Source organism: Propithecus coquereli, unplaced genomic scaffold (genome assembly GCF_000956105.1).
Source record: "Propithecus coquereli isolate 6110/MARCELLA unplaced genomic scaffold, Pcoq_1.0 Scaffold115, whole genome shotgun sequence".
In the NCBI taxonomy this organism is placed as follows: domain Eukaryota; kingdom Metazoa; phylum Chordata; class Mammalia; order Primates; family Indriidae; genus Propithecus; species Propithecus coquereli.
Window position 1 is genome coordinate 1,615,966 of NW_012135525.1, and position 19,343 is coordinate 1,635,308.

The window sequence follows — 19,343 nt, forward strand, 5'->3', positions numbered from 1 at the left end:
GTATCCATAATTATTTTGCTCAACTAAATGTCGAGACATGAAATTTCTGGATTAAAATTTATATTAAATTGTAAAGGTGTTTGTTTTTTTGTTGAGATAGGGTCTCTATCGCCTAGTCTGGAGTGCAGTGGCGTGATCATAGCTCACTGCAACCTCAAATTCCTGGGCTCCAGTGATCCTCCTGCCTCAGTCTCCCGAGTACCTGGGACTATAGGTGTGAGCCACTGTGCCTAGCCAACAATTTGTTTTTAAAAAGTAATTTCACAGTGTCTATCAAAAACCTTACTATTTTATGTACAGGCACAGTGGCTCATGTCTGTCTGTAATCCTAGCACTTTGGGAGGCCTAGGCGGGAGAATCACTTGAGGCCAGGAGTTCAAGAGCAGCCTGAGCAATGTAGTGAGACCCTGTCTCTACAAAAAATAGAACAATTAGCTGGGTGTGGTGGTACACGCTTGTAGTCCCTGCCACTCAGGAGGCTGAGGCAGGAGGATCACTTCAGCCCAGGAGTTTGAGGTTACAGTGAGCTATGATCACACCATTGTACTCTAGCCAGGGCAACAGAGCAAGACCCTGTCTCAAAAATAAGCAAAATTGTTATATTCCCCAGCTGAATATTTGTGTATTAATAATTTACATATTAGTGGTTTATCACAAGCTATAACTCTTTGATCCCCTTCTTCCCTATGGATGCCCAAGGTTGGAGATTCCTAGTATTTGGGAGTAAAGTTACAGCTGAAATTCTCCCTACCTAATGAAGTACTGCTGAAGGTGGTGGGTATAGGGCTCTTATTCTTTCATGTACTATGTGATTTCTCTAGCAAATTGATTTTTATGCTACAAAATAGTTGTTAAAAGCAATACCAGCCCTGGTATCAAAAGTGAAGAAATGGATGTCACTGTTAAACTCCCGGGACACAGTCTTATCCTTTGTACTACCCAGGATACTCTTCAAGTATGCCCCAGAAGCTCTTTTTAATGCCTTTTTTTGTTTATATGTTTTTGTGGTTAAAAACACATAATATTAAATTTACCATCCTAACCATTTTTAAGTGTGTAAATTAGTACCATTAACACTTCACATTGTTGTGCAGCAGGTCTCCAGAATTTTTCATCTTGTAAAATTGAAACTATATTTATTAAACACTAAATCCCCTTCCCCTAGCCTTTGACAACCACCCTTCTACTTTCTGTTTCTATAATTTTGACTACTTTAGATATTTCATATGAGTGAAAATCATACAATATTTATTCTTTTGTTACTGACAATGTCCTCAAGGCTCATCCATGTTGTAGCATGTGACAGGATTTTTTTTTTAATTTAAAGCTGCATAATATTTCATTGTGTGTGTGTGCTATATTTATCCATTTATCTGTCAATGGACACTTGGGTTGCTTTCACCTCTTGGCTTTTGTTTATAATGCTACAGTGAACATGGGAGTTTTTAAAACCTTAATGTCATCTTTTTTGACAGCTTTTTGAAGTTGAGTGAGATCACAGTTGGGCGTAGTGATTTAGAAGACAATGCTAGTGACTTTCTACTTTACTTCAGGGATAATATTTCTTACATATAGCATTGGAAATGCCTATAGATACAAAGAATAGTGTCTGTCATGCCAAAAGTTTGTTAGAGAAACTGTTATATATTGGCTAGCAGTGATGACATACATAGACTGTGGTCATGAGTCCTTCTATCAGTCCCAAGATGTTGGATAGATGACTTTGATGGTAAGGGGCACCAAGTGGTTGGTGGTACAAGATACAGTTCTAACAATTTTGGAAGGTGTTTCTCATGGCTTATTCCTATTGCAAACATTGACTCCTTTTAGCTCCACCTTCATGAGTTTTGGCCTTCTTTAATGAAATCACCTGTGATTGCCACAATTTATTCTACACCAGCATCACTGCATTCGATGTTGGCAAAATCTCAGTTCTAGAATCTTGCTTCCGTTGATCACAAGCTTCTCACCCATTCCCATTCTTGATGGTGCCATTGATCTCGTGGTAGGTAGAATCATATTAGAATGTGTACATCACGTAGTCAAAGTCAGTGAAGAGTCATTAATCACTCTTTGCCAGCATCGAAAGTAGGCCTGGTGACCCAGATGCCTAGTGCACTCACATTTTTACTCTGACCCTTCTCTCTCATGTGTCATGAATGTAGCTTTAACTGCACAGCTAGAAGAGCACAAGGGAGCCAAGAGCTGGCTAATAGCTTTGAATCTTCTTTACTTCCAAACTCTGGAAAATAGACCTAAGTAACTGTTTAAAATGGCTTGGGTCTGAGATTATTTGCCTTGGAAAGAAGAAAAATAAATAAATAAAATGGCTTGGGGAAGGAGTTTTACTCAGTATGTGTCATATGTACGTAGACTGAGACCATGACTGTCCAGCCTCTATGTTTATAGGAACATAAAATGTCTTAACTGCTCATAAATGTGTTAAACTAAAACAAACGTATTGGGTTTTTATTTATGTAAAATTATAAGGGAGTAAATTTAAATAACATTTTGAGCAAAAATGAAGATCTCTTACCCTAGTATTGTGACCAAAAGTGAAGAAACAGTATAAGCACGAGATGCTAGATTAGAAAATAATTTTGAATGTTATTTTATAGAGCAAAAGCTTTGTTATCATTGCCATAATTGATAGCAATTTAAGATTTCTAGATCTTGTAGAACTGAGGCCATTTGAGACATTGTATATTTGAATGATTCTTATGTGTATATACATTTTTCTCTTATGCAAGGTTTATAGCTATAGTGTATGTTTTTAATCTAATTTTATAACAGTATATCTTTTCTTTTCTTTTTTTTTTTTTTTCTTGTGACAAGAGTCTCACTCTGTTGCCCAGGGTAGAGTGGAGTGGCATCATCACAGCTCACCACAACCTCAAACTCCTGGGCTCAAGCATAGTATATCTTTCTGATATCATATAATGTTTGTATTATCATTTTGAGATGTACAATTTATTCCCTTTGTTAAAACCAGAGGCGATTGTATTTTTCTGATATTCGACTATCATCCTATTGACAAACTCATAAAATATGTTCTAGAGAAATGTCAGTGTAGAAACAATCCGTAACATGAAATTAGATGGTTGTATGTCTCAACTCAGAGGTTGCTGTCATCACATATTCAGTTACGAGATAGACACCTTATATTGACATACAAAATTAACTTTGTTAGACTTCCACACCTCCAAGTTTAATGGTCCAACAATGTTTATAGCTTTTAGTCAAATGAGGAGTACATTTGGGTTTTGAAAATGTAATTATCTGCCAAGTGTCAGTAAATTGTTACATTGAAAAAGCTAATTATTTTTAATGACAAAAACCGGCAAGTGAACTTGATTATAATTTCTTTTTCTGATAAAATGTATTTTAGGAATAACATTCTGTTTTTGCTATTAGCAACATACATTCTTTTGCTGTTAGTAAGCTAGATTCTGTGTACAGCATTTATAGTAAGCCAAAGGCACTGATTTTAAGATCTTCTTTTAGTAAAATAACAAATTTCTGGAAATTACATTTTAATACTAGTTAGTTTTCTACATAATTTGGAAAAATATATATAATTATGTTACTTAATTGAATATTTCTCCTAAGATAAATTTAGAAAAGGTTATGGGTTTCACAAATACTGGTATTAATGTTATACTGTGGTACTGTGTTTACCTTTTTCTGTAACTGAAGTCTAGATTTTTTTTTTTTAATAGAATTCTCCCAGTCCTTGGTTACATCAGCCCACCCCTGTGACCTCTGCAGATGGTATTGGATTACTTAGTCACATTCCTGTCAGACCTTCTAGTGCAGAGCCTCATCGGCCTCTTAAAATTCCAGCGCATTCCAGTCCACCATTGACAAAAACTTTAGTAGATCATCATAAAGAGTAAGTTCACCCATGCTTAAAAATTATGAATACCTTATCTTTCATGGTGTTTCTTAATTTACTTTTTAAACAGTTAATACTGAGTTAATAAATGTCTTAAAACTAGGCTTCGAAGAAGTATTGTTCTGTTTTGATGTACCTTCTAATTTACTTGATATATTAGAGTATATGCCACGATATGTTTTACTTTTGTAATAGAATGATGTTGCATAGAAGCTGTCTTTGTATTTTGCAAGATAAAGTGATTACAGTAATCTTTGTATATTTTCTTTACAGAGAATTGGAGAGGAAAGTTTTTATGGAACCATTACGGTCTGTTGCATCCACATCAGCAAAAAATGACCTGGATCTAAATAGGTCACAGACTGGAAAAGATTGTCACCTGCATAGACATTTTGTGGATCCACTATTAAATCAATTACAGAGGCCACCCCAGGAGACTGGAGAGAGATTAAACAAATATAAGGAGGAACACCGTCGAATTCTTCAAGAAAGTATTGATGTTGCTCCCTTTACAACTAAAATCAAGGGGCTTGAGGGTGAAAGAGATAGTTATTCCAGAGTAGCATCATCATCTTCTAGTCCTAAAAGCCATGTCATCAAACAAGATACAGATGTAGAACGCTCAGTATCAGACCTTTATAAAATGAAGCACTCAGTTCCTCAGAGTTTGCCCCAAAGTAACTATTTCACTACATTGTCTAATAGTGTGGTCAATGAACCACCGAGATCATACCCATCCAAAGAAGTTTCAAATATTTACAATGAAAAACAGAGTAATGCCCTTGCAGCAGCAGCAGCAGCAGCTAATCCTCAAACCCTGACTTCGTTTATATCGTCTCTTTCAAAGCCACCACCTTTGATTAAACACCAATCAGAAAGTGAAGGTTTAGTAGGCAAGATACCAGAACATCTTCCCCATCAGATTGCCTCTCACTCAGTAACAACCTTCAGAAATGATTGTAGGAGTCCTACCCATTTGACAGTTTCTTCTACAAATACACTCCGTAGTATGCCTGCTTTACATAGAGCACCAGTGTTTCACCCACCAATCCATCACAGCCTGGAAAGAAAGGAAAGCAGCTATAGTAGCCTTTCTCCTCCAACTTTAACTCCAGTGATGCCAGTAAATGCTGGTGGGAAAGTTCAAGAATCACAAAAACCTCCAACTCTAATACCTGAGCCAAAAGACTCTCAGGCAAATTTTAAGAGTTCTTCTGAACAGACTTTGACAGAAATGTGGAGACCTAATAATAACCTCAGCAAAGAGAAAGCTGAATGGCATGTGGAGAAAAGCAGTGGAAAATCACAGGTTGCTATGGCATCTGTCATTGTACGTCCACCTTCGAGTACAAAAATTGATAGCATGCCAGCAATACAGTTAGCTTCTAAAAATCGAGTTAGTGAAAGATCTTCAACTGGGACAAATAAAACAGATTGCCTCAAACCAGCAGAATCCGGAGAGACTGGAAGAATCATTTTGCCAAATGTGAATTCAGATAGTGCTCACACAAAATCTGAAAAAAACTTTCAGGCTGTCTCACAGGGCAGTCTTCCCAGTTCAGCCATGTCTGCCGTAAATACCATGTGTAATACCAAAACGGATGTATTCACATCTGCTGCCACTACTGCCAGTGTTTCCAGCTGGGGTGGTTCAGAAGTAATTTCCTCTTTATCAAATACCATTTTGGCCTCTACATCCTTAGAATGTACCTCTTCAAAAAATGTCAATCAGTCAATGGTTCCAACACAAGAATGCAAGGTCAGCACCACAGCTCCAGTTACACTAGCCAGTAGTAAGACAGGAAGTGCTATTCAGCCCAGTTCTGGGTTCTCAGGCACAACTGATTTTATCCATTTAAAAAAGCACAAGGCAGCATTGGCTGCAGCTCAATATAAAAGTAGTAATGTCAATGAGACTGAACCTAATGCTGTGAAAAATCAGACATCTTCAGCCTCCCTTCCCCTGGATAGCACTGTAATCTGTAGTACAATTAACAAAGCAAACTCTGTAGGAAATGGGCAAGTATCCCAGACAAGTCAACCGAACTACCATACTAAACTGAAAAAGGCTTGGCTTACTAGACATTCAGAAGAAGATAAAAATACTAATAAAATGGAAAATTCAGGGAATTCTGTGTCAGAAATTATTAAGCCATGTTCTGTCAACTTAATAGCCTCTACATCTAATGATATACAAAATAGTGTAGATAGTAAAATTATAGCTGATAAATATGTAAAAGATGATAAAGCCAATAGGAGAAAAGCCAAAAGAACTTACGAATCTGGCTCTGAAAGTGGAGAATCAGATGAAAGTGAAAGTAAGTCAGAGCAAAGGACTAAAAGGCAACCTAAGCCAACATACAAAAAGAAGCAAAATGATTTACAGAAGAGAAAAGGTGAAATAGATGAAGATTTGAAACCCAATGGAGTTCTCAGCAGGAGTGCCAAAGAGAAAAGTAAATTGAAGTTGCAAACCAACAGTAATAGTAAGTCAATTACTTTGTTTTATCTCAGATAAAATGTGCTGAATGTTTTAGCCGTAATGATGTGGTTCTTTAAAGGTTAGTGAGCTTAAAGGGATCTTTTGCCTTTATTTTCATGCCTTAGTTTTAGGTATACGCTCACTGATTTCATTTCTACATTTCATAAGTAATCCTGTAAGAGAAAAGGAGAGAAGATTTATTCCTCCATTTTTAAGAGACTTGTAGAAATACATCTGTTTTACCTAGCACTCACTGTAGGTAATGTGTGTAACCCAATTTTTAATTTAGTAGTTTTTCATAATTTAGACCATTTCTAGGAACTGTCAGAATACAATTATGGCTGTCAAAATACCAAAATGGATTTCTAATATCAGCTAAGGTATTTACCTGTAACAGGGTTTAGTTGAAGAAGAAATCCTACTCACAAATACTTACTTTAGGGCACATTTCTAGAAGAGAATTACAGTTATCCCATGGCATATATGTGGAAGATTAGTTCCAGGAACCCCCATGAATACCATAATTCACAGATGGCTCAAGTACCTTATAGAAAATGGCTTAATACAGACATGTGCTGCATAATGACATTTTGATCAACTATAGAATGCATGTGTGACAGTGGTCTCATTAAGATTATAATGCTATATTTTTCCTATAGCTTTTCTATGTTTAGATACACAAGTGCTTAACATCGTGTTACAATTGTCTCCAGTATGCAGTATGGTAACATGCTGTGCAGGTCTGTAGTCTAGGCACAATATACCATCTAGGTTTGTAGAAGTACATTCTATGATGGTTCCACAATGAGAAAATCCTAAGGATGTATTTCTCATAATGTATCCCCATTGTTAACCAATGCATGACTGTATTTGCACGTAACCCATGCACATCCTCCTGCATACTTTATATCATCTCTACATTACTTATCTAATACAATGCCTGCACATCACTTCATTCATGTTTATTCAACGTGGTATTCTGCACATGGCAAATTCAAGTTTTACTTTTTGGAACTTTGTAGAATTTTTCCCTCCCACTATTTTTGATCAGTGGTTAGTTCAATCTATGGATGTCTAACCCACAGTTAATGGAGGGCTGACTATACTTCGGAATAATACGAATGTGGCCTATATTTCGCCCTTATCTGGTAAAAAATTGGAAGCGTATTGAAATTATCATCTGTTTAACTAACACTGCTGCTCATTCAAACAGTCCTTAATGGCTAAAAGGGGGAGGCTTGTGGTTTGCGTGTTCATTTCTATGTTCAAGAAGAATTTCCATAATAAGTTATAGCTTCAACATTGATAATATTTCTATTTCTTTTGTGGCTGTGGCTGGACAAAATAAGTGATACTTAACAGTAGTATTCACTATAAAGTGTTTCTATATGTTTTTACTCTAGAAGTAGTTTTTCTCAGTTTGTTTATTTCTTTTTAGGTATGTTCCACAATACAGAAAGCACTTAATAGTTCACTGTATCCAGGTGTTCATCCACATACAATATATGAAATATGTGACAATATGGACATTCAAGAAGTACTTTCACAAGCACTCGGATGCTTGGAGGCTCTTATTTATGCCATTTCTCTGAATGAGGTTTTCCCACATGCTTGTGTGGAAACCAGAGGCAAAGTGAAGGAGAGAAAAACAGGAGGATGGAATCATAGAAAAGGACAGTCAGAAAGTGAAAGAAGGACAAGCTCAACTAGAGACAGAGAGACTGACTGACTAAAATGCAAATATAGTCAGAAGACAGGGAGATTGACAACGAAGAATACCTGCCATTTATTTGAATATTGGATTATATACAATATTGCTTTTTCTCATGTGTTCTCCTTACTACCACCACCACTCCCCCCATGAATTTATAATAGATTTAGTGTGGTCAATAATTGTCTTCTGTCTCACATAACATTTCGTTTGGTGTTGTATATTCAAATACTTTAGTTAAACTTACAGAAAAAGAAAGCAGATAGGAACCTTCCAGCTTTTAACACTAGAAAACTCTTGTGAAGGTAAATTTATAAATTAACTCTTAATGAAGTACATACTCTCTTTTTATCTTGAGACGAATGTTCATATTCCCAAGTAAGAGTTCTGAGACAGGCCAGAATGAGTGCCTTTATTCCCATAAGTTGTGATGTCAAATCTCTTCTACTTGGTAACTAAGCGCTTATCTTCAGAGAGGCTGTTTATCCTATTTGTTCACCAAGTCCAAAGTAATGTTAAGATACTATTAAATGCCATCTATTAATTATGGACAAAGTATACATTTATTCTGAGCTATCTAAAAAAGTTCTTTTTTAAAAAAAATTTTTTTCTAGAGATGGGGACTCACTATGTTGTCCAGGCTGGAGTGCAGTGGCCAATTATAGGTACAATCATAATGCACTGCAACCTCAAACTCCTGGGCTCAAGCAATCCTCCTGCCTCAGCCTCCTGAGTTAGAAAAGTTCTTTAAATTGGGAGTTGTCATAAGTCAAGGAACTTCTAAACCTGAGTGGATTATCTACTTTATGGATTAAATGCGACCATTTTCCTTCTAATGTTTAGTGGGGTTGTCATCAGTCATGGTCAATCAAAAAGAGTTGAGTTAAGCTTTTACTTAGAGGATATATTATGATTACATACACTATTATACATGTGTAATTATATATTTTATACACACATAGTATATTTCTCAATACATTCTAAAGGCAGATTAATAGATTTTGCTGTATCTACTGTTTTGGAATATCTTCATATCTGCTGCCTTTTGTTTCTGTTAATTAAAAGTTGGCTGCTTTTCCATGACTCATTTTTACATAATTTCATTTTATAACTTGAAATTACCCATCATATTTAAGTATATATGTAAGTCCTATGATATACAACCAATGATTTAACTATGATCAGAGTTAATTTCTGTATCTCCAGAAAATATTTTTAAGGGGATGGAATATCAGAGATTAAAAGTTGGCATTTATTTGTCTCTTATTTTCTTCCTCCCCAATTGCTTAAGCAGCTATTTGCGGATTTGCTAATAGAAAACTAGGGTTAAAAAGGTTCTTATGAAAGAAGAAATATCCATTGACTTAGGTATTTTTTGTTGACTGAGTATATTAATCTTAAACTTTGATTTTAGATATTGCCAATAGATATATAGAATTGAAAGATGAAATTATATTGATCATACAAATACTATAGCAGTTAAATTTATAAAAGGAGTTAGCTACACTCATGTTTGGCCTAAAGCAAAAACTATAATATCAAAAGTTCTCTATATGAATTGGACCTTCCTGTCTTTGTAATTCATTTTTTTTTTCTTTTAAAAGCTCTCAGTGCCTATTTTGTGTCACATAATTGAGATTTGCTTTGAAATGTCTGGTTCTTTATTATAGTGCTGTTTAAATTGTTAACAGTGGTATGGTGATCTATACTCTGAACTGTTTCATTATCTGGAATTAAAAGCATATTGGTTAAAGTTATTTTCTAGTCAAAATATAATAGATTGCATTTAGTTTATTCTAGTGTAATAAATTAAAAAGTAAATAAATGATTAAAACCTACTGTGCCAAATAAAGATTTATCAGCAGTATAATAATTCAGTCATTTATTCTGACTTTTAAAAGCTCTGAACTTTTTGTACCAATCTATAGGAAGAATCTGTCTTACATACAATGGAGGAAATATAAACCTTTTACATAAGTTGGGGGGGGCAGTGTATGTCTATGTGTGTATATGCATGTGTGTTTCTCTAGTGGATTAAGCTAAATGGCTCCTTGCCCTAAGTTAGAGACAGAAGAGGAGGGAAAACATGTAATTATAAAGAACCAGGCTGCAATCCTAGAAGTGCTTAATAATTAGTCCTCATTTCAAATGGGCTACTCTATATTTTAAACACAGTACTTTCTCTAGTAAGATAAATGATCATTCTGTAATTGTACTGCTTACACTATCAACAAATAAGTAATAGTGGAGCTCTTGCTACAAGTCTCTGCCAGAAGGAGCTAGTCTCAGGAGAATAGTACCTCTCCACAAAATGAGCATGATTAGAAAATGCAAATGTAGGTTAGGAAACGCAGGGTAGGAAATACACTTTGTTCTTTAAACATGACAGAAATAGCAAACTATATAAATCTGTTGTCTGATATATAGCTATGTTAATATGGGTGGAATAAGTACACTTACAAACTGGAGTCAAGAAATACTTGCTAGTCCCAACCTAGTTTGCTTTTAAATAAATATATATTTTTAAATTTAATAGTCAAAACTTAATTTGGGGGGTTCCTCATGTTCTGGAGATTCCTCCTGCTCTGTAGATAACTGCTTACTTGAGCCAATGTTCTTAACACTTGTTAGGCTCAACTTAACAAATGTGATGGAGCAATGGTGTAGAATATGTAGATGAATTGACTTTTTTCTTTTGCAAATATTAGACTACATAGTTCACTTTCTTTCCTTTACACTTCTTCAGTGCTTTTTTTCTTTTCATCAATAAAGAGAGTTAAGTTAATATTGGCTTCTTCTTTTCTTTTTTCCCTTTTTTTTTTTTTTTTGGAGTCAGGGTCTTGCTTTATCACCCAGGCTGAACAGGCTGAAGGGCTGAAGTGCAGTGGCACAATAATAGCCTCTCAGGTAACTAGGACTACAGGTGCGGGCCACCATACCCGGTTAATTTTTCTACTTTCCGTGGAGGTGGGGTCTCACTATGTTGCCCAGGCCAATTTTGCACTCCTAGCCTCAAGCGACCCTCCCACCAAGTCCTCCCAAAGTGCTGGGATTATAGGTATGAGCCACTATGTCCGACCAGTTTTCTTCCTTTTACTTTCTTCAAACCTTTTTATTTTTCTAAAAGTTACTGCTTCCATCAATATGCTGATAGCACATGCAGGGTATTAAGGAAAAGATATTAGGAGAAATAACTTAGGCCCTTTTCTTTCAAATACAGGTTTTTTAAAATCACTTGTCTCAATGAGCTACACTTACCTTAGAAAATCAGATTAAGTATTTCAATAGAAATATGTTGAAAGTAGCATGAAATTTCTAAGTATAGAGACTTTTGGTCTTTAGGTTCTTGCTGTGGATCTTGAAAGAGCTTCCTCCTAGGTAAACCAAATTTCAGTATAGAAAGGACTGTATTTTCAGTCATGTTTTACATAGAATGAGAATGATTCTCATGTTTGCTAGTATACATATATAAATATTTAATATGTAAAGAGTTCAGTCAGCTGGAAAATTTACACAATTCTGCATTTCCAGTATACTGACATAAGAGTGGTTCATTTGGTTAGTAAGTAAATAGATATGCTGTTCTGGACTTTTTAGTTATTAATAAGTAACTAGAATTCTTAATGTCTTTGCTTCTTTTCTACAGTCTTACTGTATTGTCATCGTTATGTGACTGACTTGAATTTTATCTCAAGGAGTTTAACTTTTTATAAAACATAATCTTGCTAAAACTTTCCTACTGATTTTACAGCTGGCATTCCTCGCTCGGTATTAAAAGATTGGCGTAAAGTAAAGAAGCTGAAGCAAACTGGGGAATCCTTTTTACAGGATGACTCCTGCTGTGAGATAGGGCCTAATTTACAAAAGTGCCGAGAATGTAGACTTATTCGCAGTAAAAAAGGAGAAGAACCAACTCACTCACCAGTATTTTGTAGATTTTACTACTTTAGACGGTAAGTGAAAATATGAAATTGGGAAAAAATGTATTGGTATTAGAAATTATATTGTTATGCTGAAGGTCCCTTTTGGATAGGGGAATCAGTCTTTTGAGTCTCCATGTTTCTGAAACATTATAAAAGAATATTAAATTTTTTATGCTAAATTTTAACAGTAGCTAACTATTGAACTAAATACATACTCACATTATTACCTGTGTTCCATATGGCTTTTCTCTTCCAAGAGATTTATTCCTTAATGAGAAAATGTTAGTGTTTTTCCTAGAAAATCATAGGAAACAGCAATTTGGTTTTTGTTTAAGGAGTTTTTTAAAAATTTATATACTTTGGCCAAAACAATGTAGTATTCATATTTGTGCTTCAGGTAGTAATCACAAATTGTCTATTAAATCTAAGTAAACAATCTAGGCTATTAAGCTTAAGTCGATATATTCCATTGCAGTACCCATACTTTTATTAAACATACATTAAATATTTGTAACTGGAGAAATTTGAGTAGTAAAATGACAAGGAGGATTTATTAGTACTATGTCGCATGTCACAGGTTTTGTAATAAAATATAAAAACCACTTAACAGTTATTAATCTATTTTCTGATTTAATATTACTAAATATTACGTTAAAACTGAAAACTTACAGGCTTGTAAAAGTTCAACTAAGGAATAGCTAGATAACCTAGCCAGTAAAGACTGACTGATGTCTGTTTCACATTCTAAAATCAGTCATTCCTGGCTGTGAATCCCAACTCTGTCCCTTTATAGTTAATAAAGTTCCTATGTGACTTCATTAACTATAGTAGAAGTACAACTAAGCCTGTCTCCTCTACAAAATGTGAATGATAAATGTACCTAAGTTAGAGAGGTTTAATGAAAGTTAAAGGAGATAAAGTACACAAAGTCCTTAGTGTAGTCCCATTCATTCATGTGTGTGTATACATAAGGTCTGTCCAGAAAGTATCCAGCCATGGTTAATATAACGTGAATGGTTTGCACTACATCGATGTAACCTGGCAGCCAAGGAGAGTGGAATGGAATGCACATGTGTGAACAGTGAGTTCACCGTACTGCTCAGTGGGGTGCTAGACGCCATTGAGTGAGGATGTGTACTGTGTGGCTGTCACATTCAAAATGACTGAACAAGTAGAGCAGCAGATCTGCATCAAATTTTGCATTAAGCCTGAACATTCTTCCATGGAAACTACTCAGATGATTCAGAAGGCTTTCGGGCACCATGCCGTGAGTGCAGTGCAAATATGAGTCTGGCATAAACGCTTCAAAGTTGATTGAGAATCTGTTGAAAGTGGTCCACATCTGAAAGGCCTGCAACAAGCAGAACACCTGAGAATGTTGAATGTGTACGGGTTAGGTTAAGAGATGCTGGGAGAACTGTGTGAGGTCCCAAGGTGCCTGCTTTGAAGGGAACTGACTAAGGAGTCATTGTCCTTTGAACAATGTTCCTTGTATCTTGTATCTTCTTCAGTAAATGTCTCTATTTTTCATGTTTCATGGCTGAATACTTCCTGGACAGATCTCTTATATATGCATATATGAAATGTTCTATTTGTTGTAATTATTTTCCTAATTTCTTCTCTTTCTAAGAAGTTAGGATACACCTTACTGTGATAAATACTGTATGCTGGTAATCCAGTAGAGATCCAAAAAAATATGTATTGGTAGGAACAGACCAAGTTCTTTTCGTTTACTTCACAGTCTTTGTGGCCAACAATCCCCAATGGACAGACAACTTCAGGGAATAGTTATAGGAGATAGTACACATAGAAGTGCAGAAGAGATGATAAAAAGAATCAAGAGGAAAGTAGGTATGAGGGGATAAGAAAATCTAGGAAGAGTTTGAAGGAAAGAATTGTTTACATAAAGATTGTAACACAAAGCTGAAGATAATGGGTTATGACAAAGGGAGAAATTTGGTTTAAAAAGAAGAGGGAGGCCGGACATGGTAGCTCAAGCCTGTAATCCTAGCACTCTGAAAGGCAGAAGAGGTGGGAGGATCGCTTGAGATCAGGCATTCCAGAACAGCCTGAGCAAGAACGAGACCCTGTCTCTACCAACAATAGAAAAATAATTAACCAGGAGTGGTCATGGTGGTGCATGCTTGTAGTCCCATCTACTTGGGAGGCTGAGGCAGGGGGATTGCTTGAGCCCAGGAGTGTTGAGGTTGCAATAAGCTATGATGACACCAGGGTACTCCACCTAGAGTGACAGAGCAAGACTCTGTCAAAAAAAAAAAAAAAAAAAAGAGGAGGAGGAGGGAAACTTTGGTAAGATAATAAAGGTATGAGAAATAGAAGTAAAAGGTATGTTTTATTTAAAAAAAAAAAAAGGAGTATATATAATAAATGTTAGATATCCCTTGTTTGACAGTAAAGTACAAGATATTTGAGGAATAACCACTAGTCAGTAAGGGAATGGCAATTTTTCCTTCTATTTACCATAAATTTCTCTAACTAGAGTAGATTATTTAGATGTCAGAAGCTAAGAGCAAGTAACCACATTAGTTGGGTTCTTGCAAAAACTAAGAGTTTCATCCTTGTTCTCCTAAATCACTTCAATAAAGTGTCATTTTAATTAAAGTGTATGTGTACTTGCCTTCTTTGTTTTGTTTTTCTTGTTGTTTGTTTTGTTTTTGTTTTTGTTTTAATCCTCCCAGTGAAAATCTTAAGGTGATTTTTAGGCCATTTTCAACTTAATGATTCCTTATTTAGGTTATGTATAAAGTAACAGTATTGGTCTAGGCAACATAGGTCCCACATTTTTACTGGTCACTCATCAAACACATAAACACTTAAATATAGTTTTCATTTGGTAGGAATTAAAGTACTTAACTATAAGTGATAGGAAGAATCTTATTTCTTGGTAGAACCTAAAGTTGGTGCTGCTTTATCATTGCCGTTTGCCTAACACCTATGAGAGTTATTTAAATTGATTAATTCAATAATTAATGTATGTGAAGAACTACCCTATATTCCTGTTTTTAAGTTAGAATTTATGTTTGTAATATAAACATAAATTTATTATAAATTTATAACTTTAACTGTACTTATGTTTTCTTAATATCTTGATATCTAATGCTTTTATGTTTTAATGTTTCAGATTGTCATTTAGTAAAAATGGAGTGGTTAGAATAGATGGTTTCTCTTCTCCTGACCAGTATGATGATGAAGCTATGAGTTTATGGACACATGAAAATTATGAAGATGATGAACTAGACATTGAAACTTCTAAATATGTCTTGGATATAATTGGTGATAAATTCTGTCAATTAGTAACATCTGAAAAAACAGCTTTGACCTGGGTGAAAAAGGATGGTAAGGAAGTTAAATATAATGTGAACTGTATAAATTTCATTTTAGGAGTTTTTCTTTCAATTGTGTTTAATTATCTAGTCCTGTTGATTTTTAGTTATGATAATGGCACCTTTTTATGCACAAATCCACCTGTGTGTACTTAAGGTTACAGATATTTTCCTATTGAGGTTGAATTGAGTAGATTAACCATTTATGAAATCACAATAACATTTTGCTATTTGGTATTTATGACATTATAACAAATTAGAGTGATAAAACCGCTTTGGATGTGAAATTGTGAAATTTCAGCATTTGACATTAAAAGATATAATTCATCCCAATTATTGATATTTGAATCTCAGTTTTACTGCTTGTTTAACTGTGTGACCTTTGGCAGGTAACCTCCATGAATATCAGGCAGGTCTGTGAAACTACCTCATATATTTGTTTAGAAAGTAGTTATGTTCTTTAGTTTTACTTATGTAAAGCACTTAACAGTGCCTAACATAATTGATGTTCTGAATATTAGTTTCTTTTCCTTCCCTTTCCTAAAATCAGTTGTTTGTCTCTCAGGGGACATTTAGTAATAATTAGAGACATTTTGGGTTGCATAACTGAAGGGAGTGGAGTATGCTGCTAGCATCTAATAAATGGAGGCCACAGATTCCCCTAAATACCCTATAATGCACAGGATAACCCCCCGCAACAAAGAAGTTTTCAGCCCAAAATATAAAAAGTGCCAAGGTTGAAAAACCCTGCCTTAGATGTAAGCCATTTTTATTTATTGCTTCTGATCATTTGTGAGTCTTCTGAAGAGGATTACTAATTACTTCAAGAAATCTATTAGTCTTTAGTTAATATAGCCTTAAAAGTTCTTGGTTTGTCTTTACAATTTTAATTTTGCTTGTATTTTAGCCAAAATTGCTTTGGAAAAGAGCATATTTGCCTTTAAATTTTTGTTTTTTCTGTATCTCAGCCAAAATTGCCTGGAAAAGAGCAGTAAGAGGAGTCCGAGAGATGTGTGATGCATGTGAGGCGACATTGTTTAACATTCACTGGGTCTGCCAAAAATGTGGATTTGTGGTCTGCTTAGATTGTTACAAGGCAAAGGAAAGGAAGAGTTCTAGAGGTTGGTTGATAAGTTTATATGAATTGAAGTTTTTTATAATGTTTCTTTTCTTTAGGATCACTCATCTGGAAAATTTGATGTGTTTTTTTCCTACCTTCCTTACTTATTATGTTAAGAAAGTTTTGTGAAATTTGTTTTTAAGAGGAGAAGTAATCACAGTTTGTTAAAAAACTCTTTTTTTTTTTTAATGATTAAACCATATCTATATCTTTTAGCCTGATGAGTATATACACCCTCTCATTTCAAGCAGTTAGTTCCTTAATGTAGCCCAAATTTAGGTTAGGCTTCTTACTTTAAGATGGCAATGTGTAGGAGCCTGAAGTCCTAGAAACTGTTAATTACACAGTCATACTTATAAGTCGTAATTTAATATTTCATAATATAAGTTAATTTTTCTAAATATTGGTCTATAAATTTCAAATGAAAATGTTAAAGAATATGCTGCCATTAGCACCATTTATCCCTCAGCTCTTAGACAATGCAAAAGAAATCTTTATATTTCTAAACAGCCTTTGAAGCAATTATTTCTGCTTTCTAGGTAAATAAAATGGCACAAAAACAATGTTCCACTTGTTAATATCGCTGGAAATAATGCCAAGTTTGAAAAGGGAAGTAACTAAATACATTGAAAAGTGTCTTAGAAAAAGCTTTTCCAAGGCAATTTTGGAAGTGGCTACCTAATACTGATACTGAATAATTTGTTAGGGGTAAAGTTCTGATGAAATGAGAGGATTAGAATTGTCTGAAGTATTAGAACTAAATATTTAGGCCAGGCGCGGTGGCTCATGCCTATAATCCTAGCACTCGGGGAGGCAGGAGGATTGCTTGAGCTTGAGACCAACCTGAGCAAGAGTGAGACCCCGTCTTTACCAAAAAGAAAGGAAAAAATACCCAGCCGGACCTGGAGTCCCAGCTACCCAGGAGGCTGAAACAGGATTGCTTAGAGCCCAGGAGTTGGAGGCTGCAGTGAACTACAATGACGCCACTGTACTCTACCCAGGGTGACGGAGTGAGGCTCTGTCTCAACAACGACAACAACAACAAAAAACGCTGAATATTTAGTGACAGACTGTCAATGTCTCAAAACAGTGAATGTCGTTTTCATCCCAGGCGGCTCTTTTTGAGAGTATTATATAAGGTAGATGTACCATGATTTAGCCATCAGTATTACTGGTAGAACTACTAAAACCTCACCCTCTCTGACCCTTTTTCATATACACACAGCACTTACTAAAGAAACCTGAGCAAATATGGAAACATATGAACATTTACAGCTAGGTGTTTCTGGGCTATGCAGTAAATATGTAATGATGAGTAAAATGTGAAACCATAATAAGAAATGTATTGTAGGCAGTTAAATATCTTTAAAACCATAAAATTGTATTTTGATGTTTTCAGTTGGTAGAACTAGCTGCATTGTTATAAAACTTCATGACATATTTTACATATTATTTTTCTGGTTTCATATTACTTTTGTTTTTCCTTTGCCAAATTTAAAAAAGTTTAATTTACCCTATCTTATTATATTGTATGCATTTAAATAAGCTACCATGAATCCTTTTTTTGAAAAAGATAGAGTATTTATACTAACCTAAATAGTTGTATTTCTGCTAATTTTCATAGTACTATTAATTTGAAAATATAGTCTGGTAGTCACTGTATCATTCTTTCAAGTATAACCTATGCCTTGTGTTATATTGTTATCTATATATCTTTATTCCACTGTTAAGTATTGTAATAAAACTCACATTGACTAGGCTTAATAGTGGCAGTAAACAATAAGGGTCTAAAATATAAACAGAAAACATTTACAAGTTACCATGTAGGCTTTGGAAAGTCAAGTCTTTTAAAGGTAACCAGTTTTCAACTGGATTTGAATTTTATTTATACTTTTTATAAAACAGTGGTTCTAGATTTTTATTCTGCATTTATTGAGTTTTGTGATACTGAAGACCTTATAGCCACATTATCAGTAGCTGTCTGTCATTAAATTTATAGAGAAAGTTCTCCTTGAAATCAAGATATCAAATATTTTTCCCATTTATGGTATGCCCCATGCTATGGCTTTTAATATATTTACAACTCCAGGAATTGAGCTTTGTTTGAAGGCACCAATATCAATTAATAATAGCTATATGGTACCAGCTTTTTCACATCCCATGGCAGTTCCTCTACATCTGTTTGAAGCATAAGAGGAACATGAGTTAGCAGCAGCCTCAGACTTATGTCAAACTGACATATAATACCAGGATCAGGCATAAACCCTGTTTGGCACAAAAAATAGCTAGAAGATAAAAGGAGATGTGGTACAGAGAAGCTAGAATCAGAGAAGGTAGAGGTGACTAATAAAAATGATAATAAAGAGTGATAATTTTAGAAAAGGCTATCATATCTGTATCACTGTTTTTATAAAATTCATAGAAGGGTGGAACTATCTTTTCTGACTTTATTTTTTTGAGAATCAAATATCTGAAACCTATCACTGACATTTTATATCTTTCTTTATATACAAGCCATCAATTCTATAATTATAAAACCTGCAGCTGGGTGCAATGGCTCACACCTATAATGCCAGCACCTTGGAAAGCCAAGGCAGAAGGATTACTTGAGGCCAGCGGTTCAAGACCAGCTTGGGCAACATAATAAAACTCCGTCTCTACAAAAAAAATTTTTTTTTAAATTAGCCAGGCATGGTGGTACATACTGGTAGTCCCAGCTACTGGGAAGGCTGAGGCAGGAGGATTGCTTGAGCTCAGAAGGTCAAGGCTGCAGTTAGCTATGATCACACCACTACACTCCAGCCTGGGTGATAGAGTGAGACCTTGTCCCTTAAAAAACAAAAAACCATTGAGTATGATATAAAACTA

The 19,343-nt window shown here is 34.9% G+C and overlaps 1 protein-coding gene across 3 annotated transcripts in view; it reads left to right on the top strand.

Annotated features, from left to right (window-relative positions):
- The window catches only part of JMJD1C (jumonji domain containing 1C), a 342,815-nt gene that overhangs the window by 300,987 nt on the left and 22,485 nt on the right, over window positions 1–19,343 (top strand). For all 3 annotated transcript variants that reach the window (XM_012657501.1, XM_012657520.1, XM_012657511.1), the window contains 5 exons: window positions 3,720–3,892; window positions 4,169–6,381; window positions 11,840–12,041; window positions 15,154–15,368; window positions 16,324–16,476. In XM_012657501.1, coding sequence (XP_012512955.1) covers window positions 3,720–3,892; window positions 4,169–6,381; window positions 11,840–12,041; window positions 15,154–15,368; window positions 16,324–16,476 — 2,956 coding nt within the window. The remainder of the gene's footprint in view (window positions 1–3,719; window positions 3,893–4,168; window positions 6,382–11,839; window positions 12,042–15,153; window positions 15,369–16,323; window positions 16,477–19,343) is intronic.